General features: G+C 47.6%; 1 protein-coding gene across 2 annotated transcripts in view; it reads right to left on the bottom strand.

Annotated features, from left to right (window-relative positions):
* The window catches only part of PHIP (pleckstrin homology domain interacting protein), a 1338206-nt gene that overhangs the window by 957125 nt on the left and 363604 nt on the right, over positions 1–17477 (bottom strand). For both annotated transcript variants that reach the window (XM_069235639.1, XM_069235640.1), the window contains one exon: positions 13824–13952. In XM_069235639.1, the coding sequence (XP_069091740.1) occupies positions 13824–13952 (129 nt within the window). The remainder of the gene's footprint in view (positions 1–13823; positions 13953–17477) is intronic.

The following is a 17477-nucleotide window of genomic DNA, read 5'->3' as shown; positions in this document are numbered from 1 at the left end:
GGTTCAGTTCTTGGTCCAAGGTAGCCCACCGTTGGGGGTTCAGAGCAACCCCAAAGTCACCACACCAGCAGCTCAGGGCCGGTCAGGTGCAGAGTTCAAAGTGGTGCCCAAAACACATAGGCTAGAATGGAGAGAAGGGGGTGCCCCGGTTCCGGTCTGCTTGCAGGTAAGTACCTGCGTCTTCGGAGGGCAGACCAGGGGGGTTTTGTAGGGCACCGGGGGGGACACAAGTCCACACAGAAATTTCACCCTCAGCAGCGCGGGGGCGGCCGGGTGCAGTGTAGAAACAGGCGTCGGGTTCGCAATGTTAGTCTTTGAGAGATCTCGGGATCTCTTCAGCGCTGCAGGCAGGCAAGGGGGGGGTTCCTCGGGGAAACCTCCACTTGGGCAAGGGAGAGGGACTCCTGGGGGTCACTTCTCCAGGAAAGTCCGGTCCTTCAGGTCCTGGGGGCTGCGGGTGCAGGGTCTCTCCCAGGCGTCGGGACTTTGGATTCAAAGAGTCGCGGTCAGGGGAAGCCTCGGGATTCCCTCTGCAGGCGGCGCTGTGGGGGCTCAGGGGGGACAGGTTTTGGTACTCACAGTATCAGAGTAGTCCTGGGGTCCCTCCTGAGGTGTCGGATCTCCACCAGCCGAGTCGGGGTCGCCGGGTGCAGTGTTGCAAGTCTCACGCTTCTTGCGGGGAGCTTGCAGGGTTCTTTCAAGGCTGCTGGAAACAAAGTTGCAGCCTTTCTTGGAACAGGTCCGCTGTCCTCGGGAGTTTCGTGTCTTTTCGAAGCAGGGGCAGTCCTCAGAGGATGTCGAGGTCGCTGGTCCCTTTGGAAGGCGTCGCTGGAGCAGGATCTTTGGAAGGCAGGAGACAGGCCGGTGAGTTTCTGGAGCCAAGGCAGTTGTCGTCTTCTGGACTTCCTCTGCAGGGGTTTTCAGCTAGGCAGTCCTTCTTCTTGTAGTTGCAGGAATCTAATTTTCTAGGGTTCAGGGTAGCCCTTAAATACTAAATTTAAGGGCGTGTTTAGGTCTGGGGGGTTAGTAGCCAATGGCTACTAGCCCTGAGGGTGGGTACACCCTCTTTGTGCCTCCTCCCAAGGGGAGGGGGTCACAATCCTAACCCTATTGGGGGAATCCTCCATCTGCAAGATGGAGGATTTCTAAAAGTTAGAGTCACTTCAGCTCAGGACACCTTAGGGGCTGTCCTGACTGGCCAGTGACTCCTCCTTGTTGCTTTCTTTGTTCCCTCCAGCCTTGCCGCCAAAAGTGGGGGCCGTGGCCGGAGGGGGCGGGCAACTCCACTAAGCTGGAGTGCCCTGCTGGGCTGTGACAAAGGGGTGAGCCTTTGAGGCTCACCGCCAGGTGTTACAGCTCCTGCCTGGGGGAGGTGTTAGCATCTCCACCCAGTGCAGGCTTTGTTACTGGCCTCAGAGTGACAAAGGCACTCTCCCCATGGGGCCAGCAACATGTCTCTGGTGTGGCAGGCTGCTGGAACTAGTCAGCCTACAAAGACAGTCGGTTAAGTTTCAGGGGGCACCTCTAAGGTGCCCTCTGGGGTGTATTTTGCAATAAAATGTACACTGGCATCAGTGTGCATTTATTGTGCTGAGAAGTTTGATACCAAACTTCCCAGTTTTCAGTGTAGCCATTATGGTGCTGTGGAGTTCGTGTTTGACAGACTCCCAGACCATATACTCTTATGGCTACCCTGCACTTACAATGTCTAAGGTTTTGTTTAGACACTGTAGGGGTACCATGCTCATCCACTGGTACCCTCACCTATGGTATAGTGCACCCTGCCTTAGGGCTGTAAGGCCTGCTAGAGGGGTGTCTTACCTATACTGCATAGGCAGTGAGAGGCTGGCATGGCACCCTGAGGGGAGTGCCATGTCGACTTACTCGTTTTGTCCTCACTAGCACACACAAGCTGGCAAGCAGTGTGTCTGTGCTGAGTGAGAGGTCTCCAGGGTGGCATAAGACATGCTGCAGCCCTTAGAGACCTTCCTTGGCATCAGGGCCCTGGTACTAGAAGTACCAGTTACAAGGGACTTATCTGGATGCCAGGGTCTGCCAATTGTGGATACAATGGTACATTTTAGGTGAAGGAACACTGGTGCTGGGGCCTGGTTAGCAGGGTCCCAGCACTCTTCTCAGTCAAGTCAGCATCAGTATCAGGCAAAAAGTGGGGGGTAACTGCAACAGGGAGCCATTTCTTTACACCCCCCACATCTGGAAGATTAAACAGACTTGATCTGGATGGAGACGCCACTCGTGGTCGGCCGAGAATTGGCGACAGACTGTCCGCACGTACATTCAAGACCCCGGCTAGATGATTTGCTACCAAGCAAATTTGATGGTCCTTTGCCCAGGACCATAGTTGAAGAGCTTCTCTGCAGAGAAGGTACGACCCTACTCCTCCCTGTTTGTTTATGTACCACATCGTGGTAGTATTGTCCGTCAGGACCTGTACCGACTGACCACGAAGGGAAGGGAGGAAGGCCTTGAGAGCCAGATGTACAGCCCGTAACTCTAACAGATTGATATGAAACATCTGTTCCTCTGGAGACCAAAGTCCTTTGATCTCCAGATCCCCCAGAAGAGCTCCCCACCCTAGAGTGGAAGCATTTGTTATGACCGTGGTCACTGGTGGCGACTGCGCGAACGGCTTTCCTTGTGAAAGATTGTTGCTTGCAATCCACCACTTCAAGTCCACACCAGCATCTCTGGAGATCTTGACCACACCTTCTAGATCTCCTTTGTGTTGAGACCACTGCCTTCGGAGGCACCACTGAAGAGCCCTCATGTGCCAGCGAGCATGCGTGACCAACAGTATGCAGGAGGCAAACAGACCGAGCAGACGAAAGACCTTGAGGACTGGAACTACCGCTCCATTTCGAAAACATTGGAACCAATTCCTGAATATCTTGAATCCGCTGAGGCGGAGGAAAGGCTCAACTCAATGTTGTATCCAGTACTGCCCCTATGAACAGGAGGCGCTGAGAGGGCTCCAGGTGAGATTTGGGCACGTTCACCGAAAAGCCCAGGTCGAACAACAACTGGGTTGTTGACTGCAGATGATGCGACACAAGCTCCGGAGACTTGGCTTTGATCAACCAGTCGTCCAAGTAAGGGAATACTGCTATCCCCTTCCTTCTGAGCTCTGCCGCAACCACCGACATCACCTTCGTGAAGACTCGAGGTGCTGAAGTAAGACCAAACGGGAGGACCGCAAACTGATAGTGCTGCGACCCTACCACAAACCGGAGATACTTCCTGTGCGACTTGAGTATCAGGATATGAAAATAAGCGTCCTGCAAGTCGACAGACACCATCCAATCTTCTTTGTTCAACACCAAAAGCACCTGTGCTAGGGTCAGCATCTTGAACTTTTCCTGTTTGAGGAACCAATTCAAGATCCTCAGATCCAGGATCGGTCTCAACCGACCATCCTTCTTGGGAATCAGGAAGTACCTTGAGTAACAACCTCGACCCCTTTCCTGCTCTGGGACCAACTCCACCGCGCCCTTTGAAAGGAGGACTTGAACCTCCTGTTCTAGCAACAGGAGGTGTTCTTCTGAACAATAAGATGGGCGGGGCGGGATGGGGGGCGGAAATTCCCGAAAGGGAAGGGTGTAGCCTTTTCCCACAATACTGATAACCCAAGTGTCCGTTGTAATAGTCTCCCACTTGTGGAGAAAATGCCGTAACCTTCCCCCTACAGGAGAGAAGTGAGTGGGAAATGGTGGAAGCCTAAGGCTGCTTTCCCTGCTGCACCCCTCCAGAGGACGAGGAAGAGGCAGAGTGCTGTTGAAAGGATCCTCTGGTGCGGGCCCTACCTCTCCCCCTAAATGATCTATAGGGGTGGGAAGAGGCGGGTTGCTGAAATCTCCCCCGAAAGGAAGAGGAGGAAGAGCCACGCCCAAATCCACGAAACCTCCTGAAAAACCTGGAAGAGGCAGAGGAAGAAGGAGCTTGCAGCCCTCACGATTTGGCTGTGGCCCTGCTCTCTTTAAATCGCTCCAAGGCTGAATCTGCCTTGGCTCCAAACAGTTTGTCCCCATCAAACGGGAGGTCCAATAGGGTCGACTGCACGTCCGCAGAAAACCCTGAATTACAGAGCCAGGCCTGTCTCCTGGCCACCACAGCTGTGCCCATTGCCCTAGCCACCGAGTCGGTCGTGTCCAGCCCAGACTGGATAATCTGGGTTGCGGCAGCCTGGGCGTCCGAGACAACATCCAAGAGTCCCTGGGGAAGCTCCGTAAATGAAGATGAAATATCGTCCATAAGAGCATGGATGTATCTCCCCAGAATGCAAGTTGCGTTGGTGGCCTTCAACGCCAAACTGCAAGATGAAAATATTTTCTTGGATTGTGCATCCAGCTTTTTGGAGTCCCTGTCTACAGGTACCGTCGAGAAAGATCCAGGCGCTGACTTCGATGAACAGGAGGCTTGCACCACCAAGCTCTCCGGCGTAGGGTGTCTAGAAAGAAAGCCAGGGTCAGATGGTGCAGCTCGATATCTCCTGGCCACAGCCCTATGAACCGCCGAGGAAGATACTGGCTTCTTCCACACCTCTAACACTGGATCAAGCAAAGCCTCATTAAACGGCAAGAGAGGCTCCGCTGCAGCAGAGGCCGGATGCAATACCTCCGTCAATAAATTCTGCTTCGCCTCTGCCACCGGCAAAGGCAGGTCCAGAAAGTTAGCTGCCTTCCTTACCACAGCGTGAAAGGTAGCAGCCTCCTCCGTATACTCCCCTGGAGATGAAAGGTCCCACTCAGGGGAAGTATCCAGCCCACTGGCCGTATCCAGACCATGCAGTCCATCACCAGAGTCCTCCACCTCTCCTTCCTCCAGGACTCGTTGGTACTCCTGCTCTTCCAAAAGACGGAGAGCACGCCTCCTCGAATGTAGTCTCTGCTCGATACGCGGAGTCGACATGGCCTCCGCCGAAGTCGAAGATCGGCGCCGATCTCCAGAAATATCCGACGCCGCGTCCGGCGCCACAGGCAGCTTCGGTGCCGTTGAAGGAGCAGGACGAAGAGATCTTGGAGCCGATGGACCCACCGGAGTCACAGGACGAAATCCTGACGTCGACGGGATGGAAACCTCCGGGGCCAATCCCTCTGAAGCCACCGGAGCGGCCACCGGCGCCGAGCCCACATTCCCAAAAGGGAGAAAGGGCATAAGGGGTGCCGGCCGTAGAGGTGCAGGATCACCCAATGAAAAGGCCAAAGGCCCCGAAGGACCTACCGGAGCACCCTCTGGAGCCATCTGTTGAAAAATGGTATACATCGCATTAAGAAATGCGGTACTATCGGCTCCAGGGGTGGGAAAAGCCGGATACTGGGGTGCCTGGATCGAAGGCGACGCCGGCCTCGACGTCTGTGACGCCGGAGACAACACCAGAGGCTGCATCACCTCAATCACAGACGCCTGTCCAGGCGAAGTCGGTGACACCGGAGAGGGCAACGGCATCGATGGATGCGGCGTGACCGTGGGACTGACCTCCCAAGTTCTCCGACGCAGAGCCCGAAGGCGACCTCGAACGAGTCTCCTTGCTGGAGTGACGCCGTGAATCTCTACGGCGCCGGGAGTCTCGATGACGCTGATGAGACCTTGGCGAAGAAGACTTTTTGTGATGTTTTCCTTTCTTTCCGACTTCGCCATGAATAGCTTAGCCTCACGTTCTTTGAGGGCCTTCGGATTCATGTGCTGACATGAATCGCAAGTCGCGACGTCGTGTTCGGAGCTCAAACACCATAGACAGTCGGAGTGAGGATCTGTAACGGACATCTTGCCCCCACACTCTCGACAGGGCTTGAAACCCGACTTCCTCTGAGACATTATTACCGCAGAGAAGAACTACACAGCAGAAAATACACTATAACTACTAAAGTAACAGTAGCTCCCTCGAAGATAACCGTTTCGAATGCACGGAAAAAAGGGAACTGACGTCGGCACGTCGGCGAGGACCTCTTATTGCCTGTATGACGTCAAACGGCGTCGCGTGGACTAGAGTGACGTCGACGTGCAGAAGCTAGGAAGAAGATTTCGTCGAATGCTGGCGCCATGGGAGTATTCATTAGGTGAGGAATCCACAGGTAGTTGTATCCATCAGAAATGTTAGATTCTACTTCCAATTCATGTAGGACCCGAAATGTATGTAACTTATTAATTGTTAATGTTGGTAATGTTTGACAATCAGATTTCTTTTACCTGGACCATGCATTATCTTTTTTCTTTGCAGAATATTTATGTAATTTCAATTTTCGACAACATTTGTACAAGTTTACTCTGGCATTGAGGAGATTCATGTTGGCAAGGGGAACATACGTTAAACCTTTCTGCAGAAATCTCACATGACGTTCTTCTAGTTGTTTAGTGGAAATTGAATTAGCTCTTTTTCTTGGTCTCCTACTGTCTGTTGAGATTCATCCTCTCCTTTCTGCTTTTGCCTCTTCCTTTTTGTTCTTCTTGTACATCGACTCTTGATTTTTCGTGTCTTTCTCATTAAATTTATTTCTAATGTGAAATCCAATGGAGACGTTCCCATTTTTGTCCCCCGAACTTGGTCATGAGCTCTCAATACTTGACTGTGTTGCATCCTTATCTGTGATTATATCCATAGCATATCGTTTATGGGCCACATCAAATTTTCTCGCAAAGGTATAGACACTGCCAGTTTCATAATCGATTTTATCACGCATAAACTTCTTAGCTTTACGTGCGTGCACTTAATTTTCATGTTTGTCTACTTTTAAATCTATCTCATTCACTAGTTTTTTTAGTTTATCTTTCTTCAATAATTTTTCCGGAGTAGTTTCAATCTCTTCAATCCGTTTAACTGTTAATTGTAAGTGTCATTCAGCTTCAATTATTAATGTTCTCATTAATTTCACTGAGCACTCCATTGTATATGTATTACACTGATTTATTAAATCAGGGTCCCTATTACTTCATGCTGGCAAAACAAATATTCTCAGGCCCCTTGGAATCTGTTTCACTTCGATGTATTTCTTTAAGGATGCTACTTCCCACCATTTATTGATTTCTTTGATATGTGCTCATTCTAACTCTTTTAATAGGTTTTTTGGGCTTGTTTCTTCCTTATGTGTTTCCATGTTTAGGTACACTGCCCTTTCCATATTTTCCTCAAACAAGGTCTTGAGTGCTTCTGCCCTCCTTGTATTACGATCCGTTTTGGTCAACTTCACACACTCAAATATATATATATAAGATTATACAAAAATCCACAAGTGAAATTCTTTCTCAAGTTCTGTTTTGCGAACACTCATCTATTAAATATCTGTGGATTTGTCACGTAAATCTGCTGATCCTAGAATCTTTTTGTCATTCCCCTATGAACAAGTATCTAAAAAAAAAAAAAAAAAAAAAAGGAACACCAACACCAAATTTCTATCCAAAAATGTTTTAGACAATATATGTCCATCTCAACAGACAGTATTAGTCTCACTTCTCTTTGTTTCTCAAAACACTCACCAAGAAAACCAGTATTTATCTTTGTAGCAGAATTAGCCTAGCACATTAGCATCTGACGCCATGTTGACTCCTGCATTTATACTCAATTTGATATTTCCCACCAAAAATGTCCTTGCGGCACAACCCAGAAACCAAAAATCTGACATACTGAGTTATGTGTGTTTGAAAAAAAGAAAAGGCATCCAAAGAAATATCTTTGACATGGGAAATAATGAAAAATTACCTCAAAAGTTGTTCTAAAAATGGTACCTGTAATCCAACAACCAAGTGAAAAACATCTTCACAATTTTGAGATAAGTAAATACAAAACATCATGTTTGAGGAATCAAACCCTAAAAATTCACATAATATTATAATGCTGCAGCCGGCAGTGCTGTGGCTACAGTCTTATGTCTTGAGAAATATTTCAATGTCAAATCTCTACATAATATTACAGTGTTCCTCTAGCTGCTTGCATTTTACCCAAATACTCTTATTTTGTATGTGGTACATTCATCTCATACTACTTTAAATATATTTAAGTTGTAGGATGGTAATAAGCTACACTTAATTGTAAATATGGAAACTTTTTTTTTTTGGTATTTGAAGTTACTTACCTTCAGTAACGAATTATCTGGTAGAGACTAAGTAGCTGCAGATTCCTTACCTTAGAATTCCCTGGCATCAGCTTCAAATCTGGAATTTTTCTGCTGAGTAGTACCCTGCGTGCGCTGTCGGCTGGCATCGTTCAGATCCATGTGCGTCGCCCGGCTCCGCGCGTCGTCGTCAGCGTCGTTGGAGCCATCTGTGACGTCACGGTCTTCTATATAGGCACCACCCCGGTGCCTGTACGTCAGTTCTTTCCCACAACTTCGCACGCCAGAAGCGCAGAGTCACGGAAGAACCAACAATTATTTACTTTTCTTTTTGATTGTTTGAGTACAAAAACATGCCCTTGAGAAAGGGAAAAAATTATGAAAAACAATGTGTATAAACGCAGAGGAGGGAGGCCTGAGTGGGTGTAAGGAATCTGCAGCTAGATAGGGTCTCTACCAGATAATTAGTTATCGAAGATAAGTAACTTGCTCATCTGATAGAGACTACTAGCTACAGATTCCTTAACTTAGAATAGATACCCAAGCTATAACTCCTGGTGGTGGGCTGAGAGAATATACTTCACACCAGGAAGTACTGTAGAACTGAGAGGGCAAAATGCCACTCTCTCCTCACCTGGCTATCCAGGCAGTAGTGTCTTGCAAACGTGTGCAAGGAAGCCCATGTTGCCGCTTGGCAAATATCAAGTACCGGCACGCCTCAGGCCAACGCAGGGGTAGGAGCTTTCCCTCTGGTAGAATGAGCTCTCAAGCCCTTTGGAGGCTGTTTCTTAGCCGAAGCGTAGCACATTTTTATGTAGAGAAAGACCTAGCGCAAAATGGTTAGTTTCTGGACTGCCCGACCCTTCTTTGCACCAGCGTACCTCACAAAGAGTTGGTCGTCCACCCGGAACTCGTTTGTGCGGTCAAGAGAGAACAATAACTATCTTTTTGGGTACAGCCAATGGAGATGCTCCTCTTCTTCAAAGGGATTCGGTGGAGCAAAGAAGGTGGGCAGGGTGATATTTTGACCCCACACCTTGGGGAGGAAAGAGGCACGAGTTCTGAGGACTATTTTAATCAGGATATATCATGAGATACAGTGGTTTTGATGATAAATCCTGCATCTCACGCACTCTCCTGGCAGATGTGATTGCCACTAAGAAGGCTGTTTTGATAATGAGCAGCCGGAGAGGACAGTTATGTAAAGGCTCAAAAGGAGCACACCTTAGAGAAGCGAGTACTAGATTAAGGTCTCACTGGGGCATAACAAAAGGCATAGGTGGAAACATATGTACCAGTCCTTTTAAGAATCTCTGTACAGTGGGAGACTTCAACCATCTTTGTTTATCGGGCAAGCGAAGAAAAGCAGATTAAAGCAGCAAGATAGCCCTTGAGGGGAACCCTGTTGGGTGAGTGATAGAATGAACAGAAGGATATTAGAAAGAGAAGAAGAAAGAGGATCAATAGACCGCACTCTACAATATCACACAAAACGTTTCCACCAACAGGTGTAAATCGACTTAGTAGAGGGACGCCTGACTGCCAGAATGACATCATAGACCTCGGGAGGGAGGTCATAAACCATCAACTGTCACCACTCAATCTCCACGCATGAAGCTGCAGAGTTGACAGGTTCGTGTGGAGAACCTTCCCCTACTGCTGCAACAGAAGATCCTCCCTAAGAGGCAACCTGAGTGGAGGACTGATGCTCATCTTGTGCCCAATCCAGAGCCAATAGGATTACTTGGGCCCGGTCGTTCTTGATTTTCTTGAGAACTCTGGGCAGAAATGGTATGGGCGGAAAGGCGTACAGTAGGCCTGAACTCCACTCACATCTAAAAGTATCACCTAACGATAGCCCCCTTGGAGACTCCAACGTGCAAAACTGCTGACAATGCACGGAGGCAAACAGATCTAACCAAGGCTCTCCCCATTGCTGAAAGAGTCCTTGCGCCACTAAGCATCATCTGCTGAGTTTGTCCGCCCTGGCATTCAGAGAACCTGCCAGGTGTTGTACCACTAGGGTTATGACCTGCTGTTCCAGCCATGTCCAGAGAATTAGAGCCTCTTGACAAAGGGTCCACGACCCCACACCACCCTGCTTGTTGCTGTACCACATCGCGGTAGTGTTGTCTGTGAACACCTACACTACTTTCCCTTTCACAACAGGAAGAAATGCTTTTTAATGCTAGCCCGTTCGTCCTAAGCACTAACAAGTTGATATGGGTCCCGGATTCCGCCGGGGACCAGAGACCCCTGATCTCCACCTCTCCCAGATTGCCACCCCATCCCAGAAGTGATGCATCCGTCACTACTGTGAGATCTGGTTGGGGAAGGGAGAGGAGTCTGCCTTTCAACCAATCGCAGTTCACTAACCACCACTGCAGATCCTTTGCAGTTCCCTCCAAGATCTGAACCACGTCGGTAAGATTTCCCTGATGCTGTGCCCATTGGAACTTCAGATTCCACTGCAGAGCCCTCATATGCTATCTGGCATGCTTGACCAATGGGATGTAGGAAACCACAAGTCCCAACAGCTTCGGAGTCGGTCTCACCGAAATCCAGGATAGAGGTCGAAACATCGGTATCATAACCTGAATATCCCAGACTCGCTGCTCGGGAGGATAGGCCCGATACTGCACTGTGTCCAGAACAGCTCCGATGAAAGTGAGCTTCTGAGAGGGAGTCAGGTGTGACTTCTTCACATTTATAGTGAACCCCAGCGAATGCAGGAGGTTCGCCGTCGTCTGGAGGTGGGGGACGAGAGCCTGGGGCGTCAGAGCCTTCAACAGCCAATCGTCTAGGTAGGAGAAGACTAAAATCCCTAACCTGAGCAGATGAGCTGCCACCACCGCCATCACCTTCGTGAACACCTGAAGGGCACTAGTGAGACCAAAAGGGAGCCCGTTAAACTGAACATGCTTGTGGCCCACCTTGAGCTGCAAGTAACGCCTGTGTGCGGGCAGGATGGGGATGTGAAAATACGCATCCTGCAAGTCCAACACTACCATCCCGTCTCCTTGGTCTAGGGCAGACAAGACCTGAGCGAGAGTCAGCATCTTGATTTTCTCCTTCTTGAAGAAGAGATTGACATCCAGTAAATCCAGGATAGGGCGAAGGCCCTTGTTCTTTTTGGGAATCAGAAAGTAGCGGGAATAACAACCACTGCTTGCTTCTGATATCAGGACCCTTTCTATAGCTCCCTTGGCCAAGAGAGCTGTAACTTTCTCGCGGATCAAAACCAAATGATCCTCCATCAGCCATTCGTTTATCAGAGGGATAGAAGGAGGGAAAGACAGGAATGGGAGGGAATAGCCCTTCTGCATGATCTGCAAGACCCATTTGTCAGATGTGATGGATTGCCAGTGAGGGAGATGAAATTGACTCCTCCCTCCAACTGGACGGACATGGTCTTGCAGAACCACACTAGGAGGGCTTGAGCGCTGTGGAGGAGGGCCGTGTGGTGGCCGACCTCTGGCCTGGGTCTGAAGCAGATGCCAGGGAATTCTAAGGTAAGGAATCTGAAGCTAGATTTCTCTTTCAGATATATTACATTCCTTATAAACATTACAATATAGGAAGGAAATGATCATTTTAGAGATTGTGTCCAGGTGCACTTTGGGGTGTAAGCAGCATAACTCCAGCGATAGGGGACCGTCTTACACAAAGGGCCCCAATACAAAGCCAGGAAACAATGCAGTATAGTAGAGTTCACAGCTACGATGCTATTGCATCGCTTGGCCCCACAGCTCAGCATTCCGGACTAGCTACCATGTACAGTGGAAACGATGACCATATGTCCTTCGGTCTAGTGGATGCCAGCATAACAGCCCAACAGTTCTCTAGTCATTCCTGGCAGAAGGCAATGTCAGCTAGCAAGTTTCAAACAGTGGATATAACAGTGCAACCCGAAAGCACAGCATAGTAATGAGCAGGTACCGAGCCTGAACACTCCTGGGTGCCAAGAGGAAGGTGTGGTGTTGCATGTCTACAGTAACTATGCAGCCTATGATGTAGGAAAAAGTCTAGGGGTGCATGTAGCACGCACCTGAATATCTTTCAGCTGGACAAAGGAGCCATCTGGGTAGATGTCTCCCATCACCTGTACATGCATGCAGCTCAACTGTTCACAGGCGCAACCTTCCACTGAAAAGACTATAGCCGGGTTTTTAGCCAAAGGCATCTCTGCCAAGTAGAGAAGTGACTGGAAGGCTCTATGGTAGAGTACATCTCATGCCCCAACAGTGCAGACCACAGTGTCCAGACATGCAATAGAGGGTCTCACAGGAGTATGAAGAACAGTGCTCGAGGGGAAAGGCTAGCTAGTTCTCCAGCTGTGTGTGGAGCGCATTGGTCCAGACAGATCCATGAGTATGCAAACTGAGCCTGAGTACATTGGTTGTACAGAGCTGGGGAGCAGATATCAACCTGGCCAAATGGCAATGTAAGTATCTCCCATGCTAGTCTAGATTGCCCGATACACCTAACAAGTTTTATTATGAGGAATCTGACACATTCAATTAACTCTCGTAAGTGGCATTGGGATAGTTACAAAAAGGTAAAGGAATTTGGGCAATATCAGCATTTTAGCTAGGTCTACTTTCCCAACCACCAAAATAGGCAGCTTGGAGCAGTGTGGAATCCGATTTTCTAGCCATGTGACTATCCTTCCATTAATTTCTTGTTAGAACTCTGTTGTGTGTCAGCTGCTCCACATGCCCAGGTACCCGACTGTATAGTCCATGCACACAAGAGAGAAAGTCCAAGGTAAAGCGAGGGATCATGGAAAACGCCACAGATCTGGCCCAATTTACTGTGATTCCAGTCAGTCCATCAAATTGATTTAACTACAGCAGGACAGTGGCTAGGTTATGCTCAGGTTCTAAAGCACAGACCGCAACATCGTCTACATACATGGAGACAATGAGTCTCCAGGACGTGAAATCCAGACAGTGCTCCGCATAATACTGCCGAAGGAGAACTGGCAGGGCCTCCATGGGAATGGCGAACAGCACAGGGGGCGGCAGACAGCCCTGGAACATATTGGAACTTTACACATAATACATATCAAGGACCGAGGTTTGATAACATTCCAATCTTCAGTTCCCTGTCATTCTGATTTTGAATTTATGTACACCTAAAGTGAGATTCTAAAATGGTGTATAACTCTCTATCACTGTTGATACTTAACTGTCTGCAATCTATTTACCCAGAAAGTCTCTCTCGATCTAAGTTTCGAATCTAAATCACCACCTTGTCTATCTAGTTTCACCTGTTCCACTCCAAGAACTTGTATGGGGAAATTCTTAATGGAAGGATGTTTCTCTGTTATATGAGACACTACTGGATATTGTTTGTCACAGATTTCGATAGCCCTGATATGTTCTCTCCATCCCTTTTTACAATTTTCTAATTATGGAACCTACATATTGTGAGTCACATTCTGTATGCTGTATAATCATAATTGCTTTGCTTGTTTGTTAAGGTTTTAAATAACCGTAAGATAAAATTGACTGACTATGAACTGTCCCAGATCACTCAACCAGTGCTCTCACAAGGAAATAAGCAGATTTGATGCATTCCGAACCAGGATGGAGAAGATTTGGGATTCTTACTTATTACACTGATTAATGCTACAAAAAGAAAAGTGACTGACACATAGGTGTCGAATCATTGTATCTAAAGTAGGACCCTGACCAACATCCACAAAAGGCTGCAGGTGTAAATAAAAAAGAATATACATCTTTCCCCTTACATTACCTTATCATACTTGCTACTGGAACCAAATCCAAATATAAGAAGATGACCATGTGAGTCTGTACATGCAAAGTGCTGACCATCGGGGGAGCATTTACAGTCAAAAACTGCTCCATGTCCTTGGCCTTCAATCTGCAAAAAAATACAGAAATTAAATTAAATTGGTAAAGAATATATTGTGCAGTACAACGCTGAAACCTGAGTAAAGTTCACTGCATCTACTAGGTTGTGTTTTGTATTCATGCACTATAAACCTTTAAACAAGGGCAAACACCTTTTTCCACTGAAAAACAAAAAAATCATACAAAATGAAAAACCTTGCCCACTAAAATCAAGATGTAAATAATTTACAGATGAAGTCATATTACTTGCAAGGTGAACATTGAGTATTTAATTAGTTTAAGAAATCGGTACGCATGGAGGAGACCTATGCATGGCACAGTGGGTATTCAGACCTGGAAAGATAGGCAGTGACTTTTTGAATGTGAGCACCAGCAAACATCTGTGGTTAGCTGTTGAGGTCACAGCAGAGGGTTTTATGGTAAACATACTAACTTTACATATGCCAATTTTTTAACATGAATGTGCTCAGAATCTTGCATCAGAAACATAGTAGTTGGGCCACTTTTCAAATGGGTGCTTTTAATGGAGCTGAAGAGTGTTCTGAACTGAAGATGGCTTTGAAGATCATGATAAGTATCTTGATCATGAATCACTGCCTCATGGAGAATGCTATCACTGAATTTACTTACTGGTAACCCTAGCTCTATCCACTGAAGCCATGAACTCTAAATAGTGCCACAGACATGCATGTCCAAACCACTAATTTGTTTTAAATAAGTAAAATGAATACTCCTCTTAAGAAAAATCAATCTTAAACCCCACCTTTAATGAAACAAAAGCTTTGAGCGCCTCATCATGTCCCATCAGTGGCAGTCAGGTCAGCTGATTTAGTTTAAAGAGGCTTAGGGAACAACAAGTAAGCAATGATTTCCACATTATTTCCACCAGGAAGGAGGTCGGGTTGCTTCTATCGTACATCAAGATTACTTTGAAGAAGAATTGGGATTACAGGTAAGTATCTTTTCATTCGCTTTCATAAAACCTTCGCTGAAATTAATTAGCAATAAATACTGTAGACAAGTTAGCCCTTACAACTTAAGTGGAAAGAAATAGAGAGAGCAAATGAGTACAGAGGTTCATAAGGGGTCCAAAATTGTGTGGCCAGAACTCAAGGTAGCTGCTCTGCAGCAGGATGATTAGTTAATAGGAACAGTTGTTACTTTACCAACAGAAGAGTAAGATTTCATTTTACAAGTTAAAGTTGTATTAGCTTTCTCGTAACAAAGAATAATATGAGAGACTAATCATCAGGAAAATGATCATTTTAACCAGGTTAAACCAGTACTAACAGGCCCATTACTGACAAGTAATTGCTAGGTTGTCCCTAGATCTTGTATATTGTCTAGGTAAAATTGTAACACTCTCCTGACGTCCATTGTATAAAGGGGCCTTTATGATGAAAAGGACGGGCTCAGAAAAAAGACTGTCAAGGAAATGGACTAATTATTATGCAAGTCAAAAAAATACCCTAAGAAGAAAACCTTATGGAACTTGTACTAAGGAACACAGTTTATCGTAATGGGGTATTAAGGCTTGAATATCAAATGTTTTGGGACTGTAAGATACAGCTACAAGATAAGCAGCCTTCCAAAGTACGAGGATGTAAAGCAGCTTAGTGAACAGGGCTGAATTGGAGTCCTATCGCCTTTGAGAGTACTACATTTAAGTTCAATGGAGAATACTTTCTGATAGTAAGGTGTGAGGCAATGGATTCTGTCTATCTAATCCGCCTGTTTTTTCACCTATTTACTACGTTTGACCCTCCAAACTGGTGACTCACCCACTTTAAACACACAGTAAAAGCAACGCGCATGTTTACCACCAGTGTCCGCATTTGTCTGGTTACATGTGAACAAGTGTTCTCATTTGTGAAGGCTGCACATGTAAGACTCCTGTCATGCGCAGCCCCGTAAATGCATACTGGTAGCCTGGCCTAGAGGGGACTCTGCTGGACTAGATATTGACCTGGGGTAGGCCTAAATGTTGCTGTACACTCATAAGGTATGTCAGTGGGGTTAACGGTTTTGTCTGTAATGGCACTCCATTACACACCTATGGGGAAGACTGCCTCAGAGTGCAGTTTCACATCCCTTTAGCCTAGAGAGGCAGGATTTACTCTGGAAATGGAGGCTGGGAACACCAAACTCTCCAGGGTGGGGTGCTGGGTTAGAATATTGGGGTCCCCCAGGGCTGGTTGGTGGGTAGTTGTCCTATTCATAGGAGCCCCTGTACAGGCCGTGGACCAGGCCTCAAGCAGGACATCCGTGAGGGCGCCATTAAATGGGAGCAGTGGTTCGGGTGGGGTGACGTCCCGCTGAAGCACCTCCAGTCAAGATATTCATCTTGACAGCCATGGAGGATAGCATGAGGTCTAGGACCTCAACCGCTCTCCTCACCACAATAGCAAATGAAGTTCCCTTCACTGTAGCCACAGAAGGAGGAGACACCACAACAGTATCTGGAAAGGTGTCCAGTCCACTGGCATTCTCCAAATCCTCACACCATGTGTCTTCGGTGATATCTAGGGGCTTGTATTCATCAGGGTCCAGTGGCCCAGCCCAGTCAGTCATCCCAAGTCCTCGCCAAAAAGACTAGGGACCAGGCCCCCATATGGGTGGTCTGCCCCAAGTTTGCACCATAAATGGTGTCACACGACACATCTGACTGAGTTGGAGTTGTGGATGAACATGGGTACGTTGGCAGTGGAGCCGATGCCAGGAAAGGTCAACGTGGCTCGACCGGTGATAGTCCAGAACCATCCATGGATCCAAAGGCAGAAGACCAGGTGGGCCCCACCCTAGAGCCCGTGAGGCCCAAAGGCACTCCAGCGGGGACAAGTTTGAGGTACATGGCCTCATAAAATTCCTGGAGTTGGGAAGGAATCGCTCCGGTTCTTGGAGACTCATGGAGGAGGGGAGATGGAAAGGGCACAGGATCAACCATGGAGCTAGGTCTGAAATGGCAATGTCCCCCTCTTCTCGTCAGATGAGATATGCTTGTTTGAATTGCCCAGACAACTTTGACTGAGACGACGAGCACTTGAAACTGCTCTGTGACCAATTCTGGGACCTTCCTCTAGACCGCGATCGAGATCACTGTGGCGTCACATGTCGAATGGCAAGGAGCTTGAGGAATCTCTGCTTCAACGCCTTGGGGTGCATGGTGTGCCAATCGACACAGGTCAGCCAAAAAGTGGCAGGGGGTATCTTTTCTCTGGATCTGCGCCTACTGGTACAGAAATTAAGGTGTAGTGCCTATAAAGGCACTGCGCATGTTATTTTTGGTGCCGGCAACACAGACGACACCACGTAGAGCTGAATGCCACCTACCAGGGCAATGCTCACCAAAAATCTCCAGATCTACTCAGATACCTGGCGATAATTCTAAGGTAAGGAATCTGCGGCTAGACATCACTATAAGATAACAGTGTTTCACTCAACTCCGGAGGAGGGAAAATGTGGGGATAAGGGATCTGAATCAATCAGCTGTCACACAGTATCAGGAATGCCCACTGAACAAAGGTGGAAGCTCAGA

This window comes from Pleurodeles waltl, chromosome 5, assembly GCF_031143425.1.
Source record: "Pleurodeles waltl isolate 20211129_DDA chromosome 5, aPleWal1.hap1.20221129, whole genome shotgun sequence".
Taxonomy (NCBI): Eukaryota; Metazoa; Chordata; class Amphibia; order Caudata; family Salamandridae; genus Pleurodeles; species Pleurodeles waltl.
Note: the sequence above shows the minus strand (reverse complement) of the source record. Positions and strands in the feature narration are given on the sequence as shown.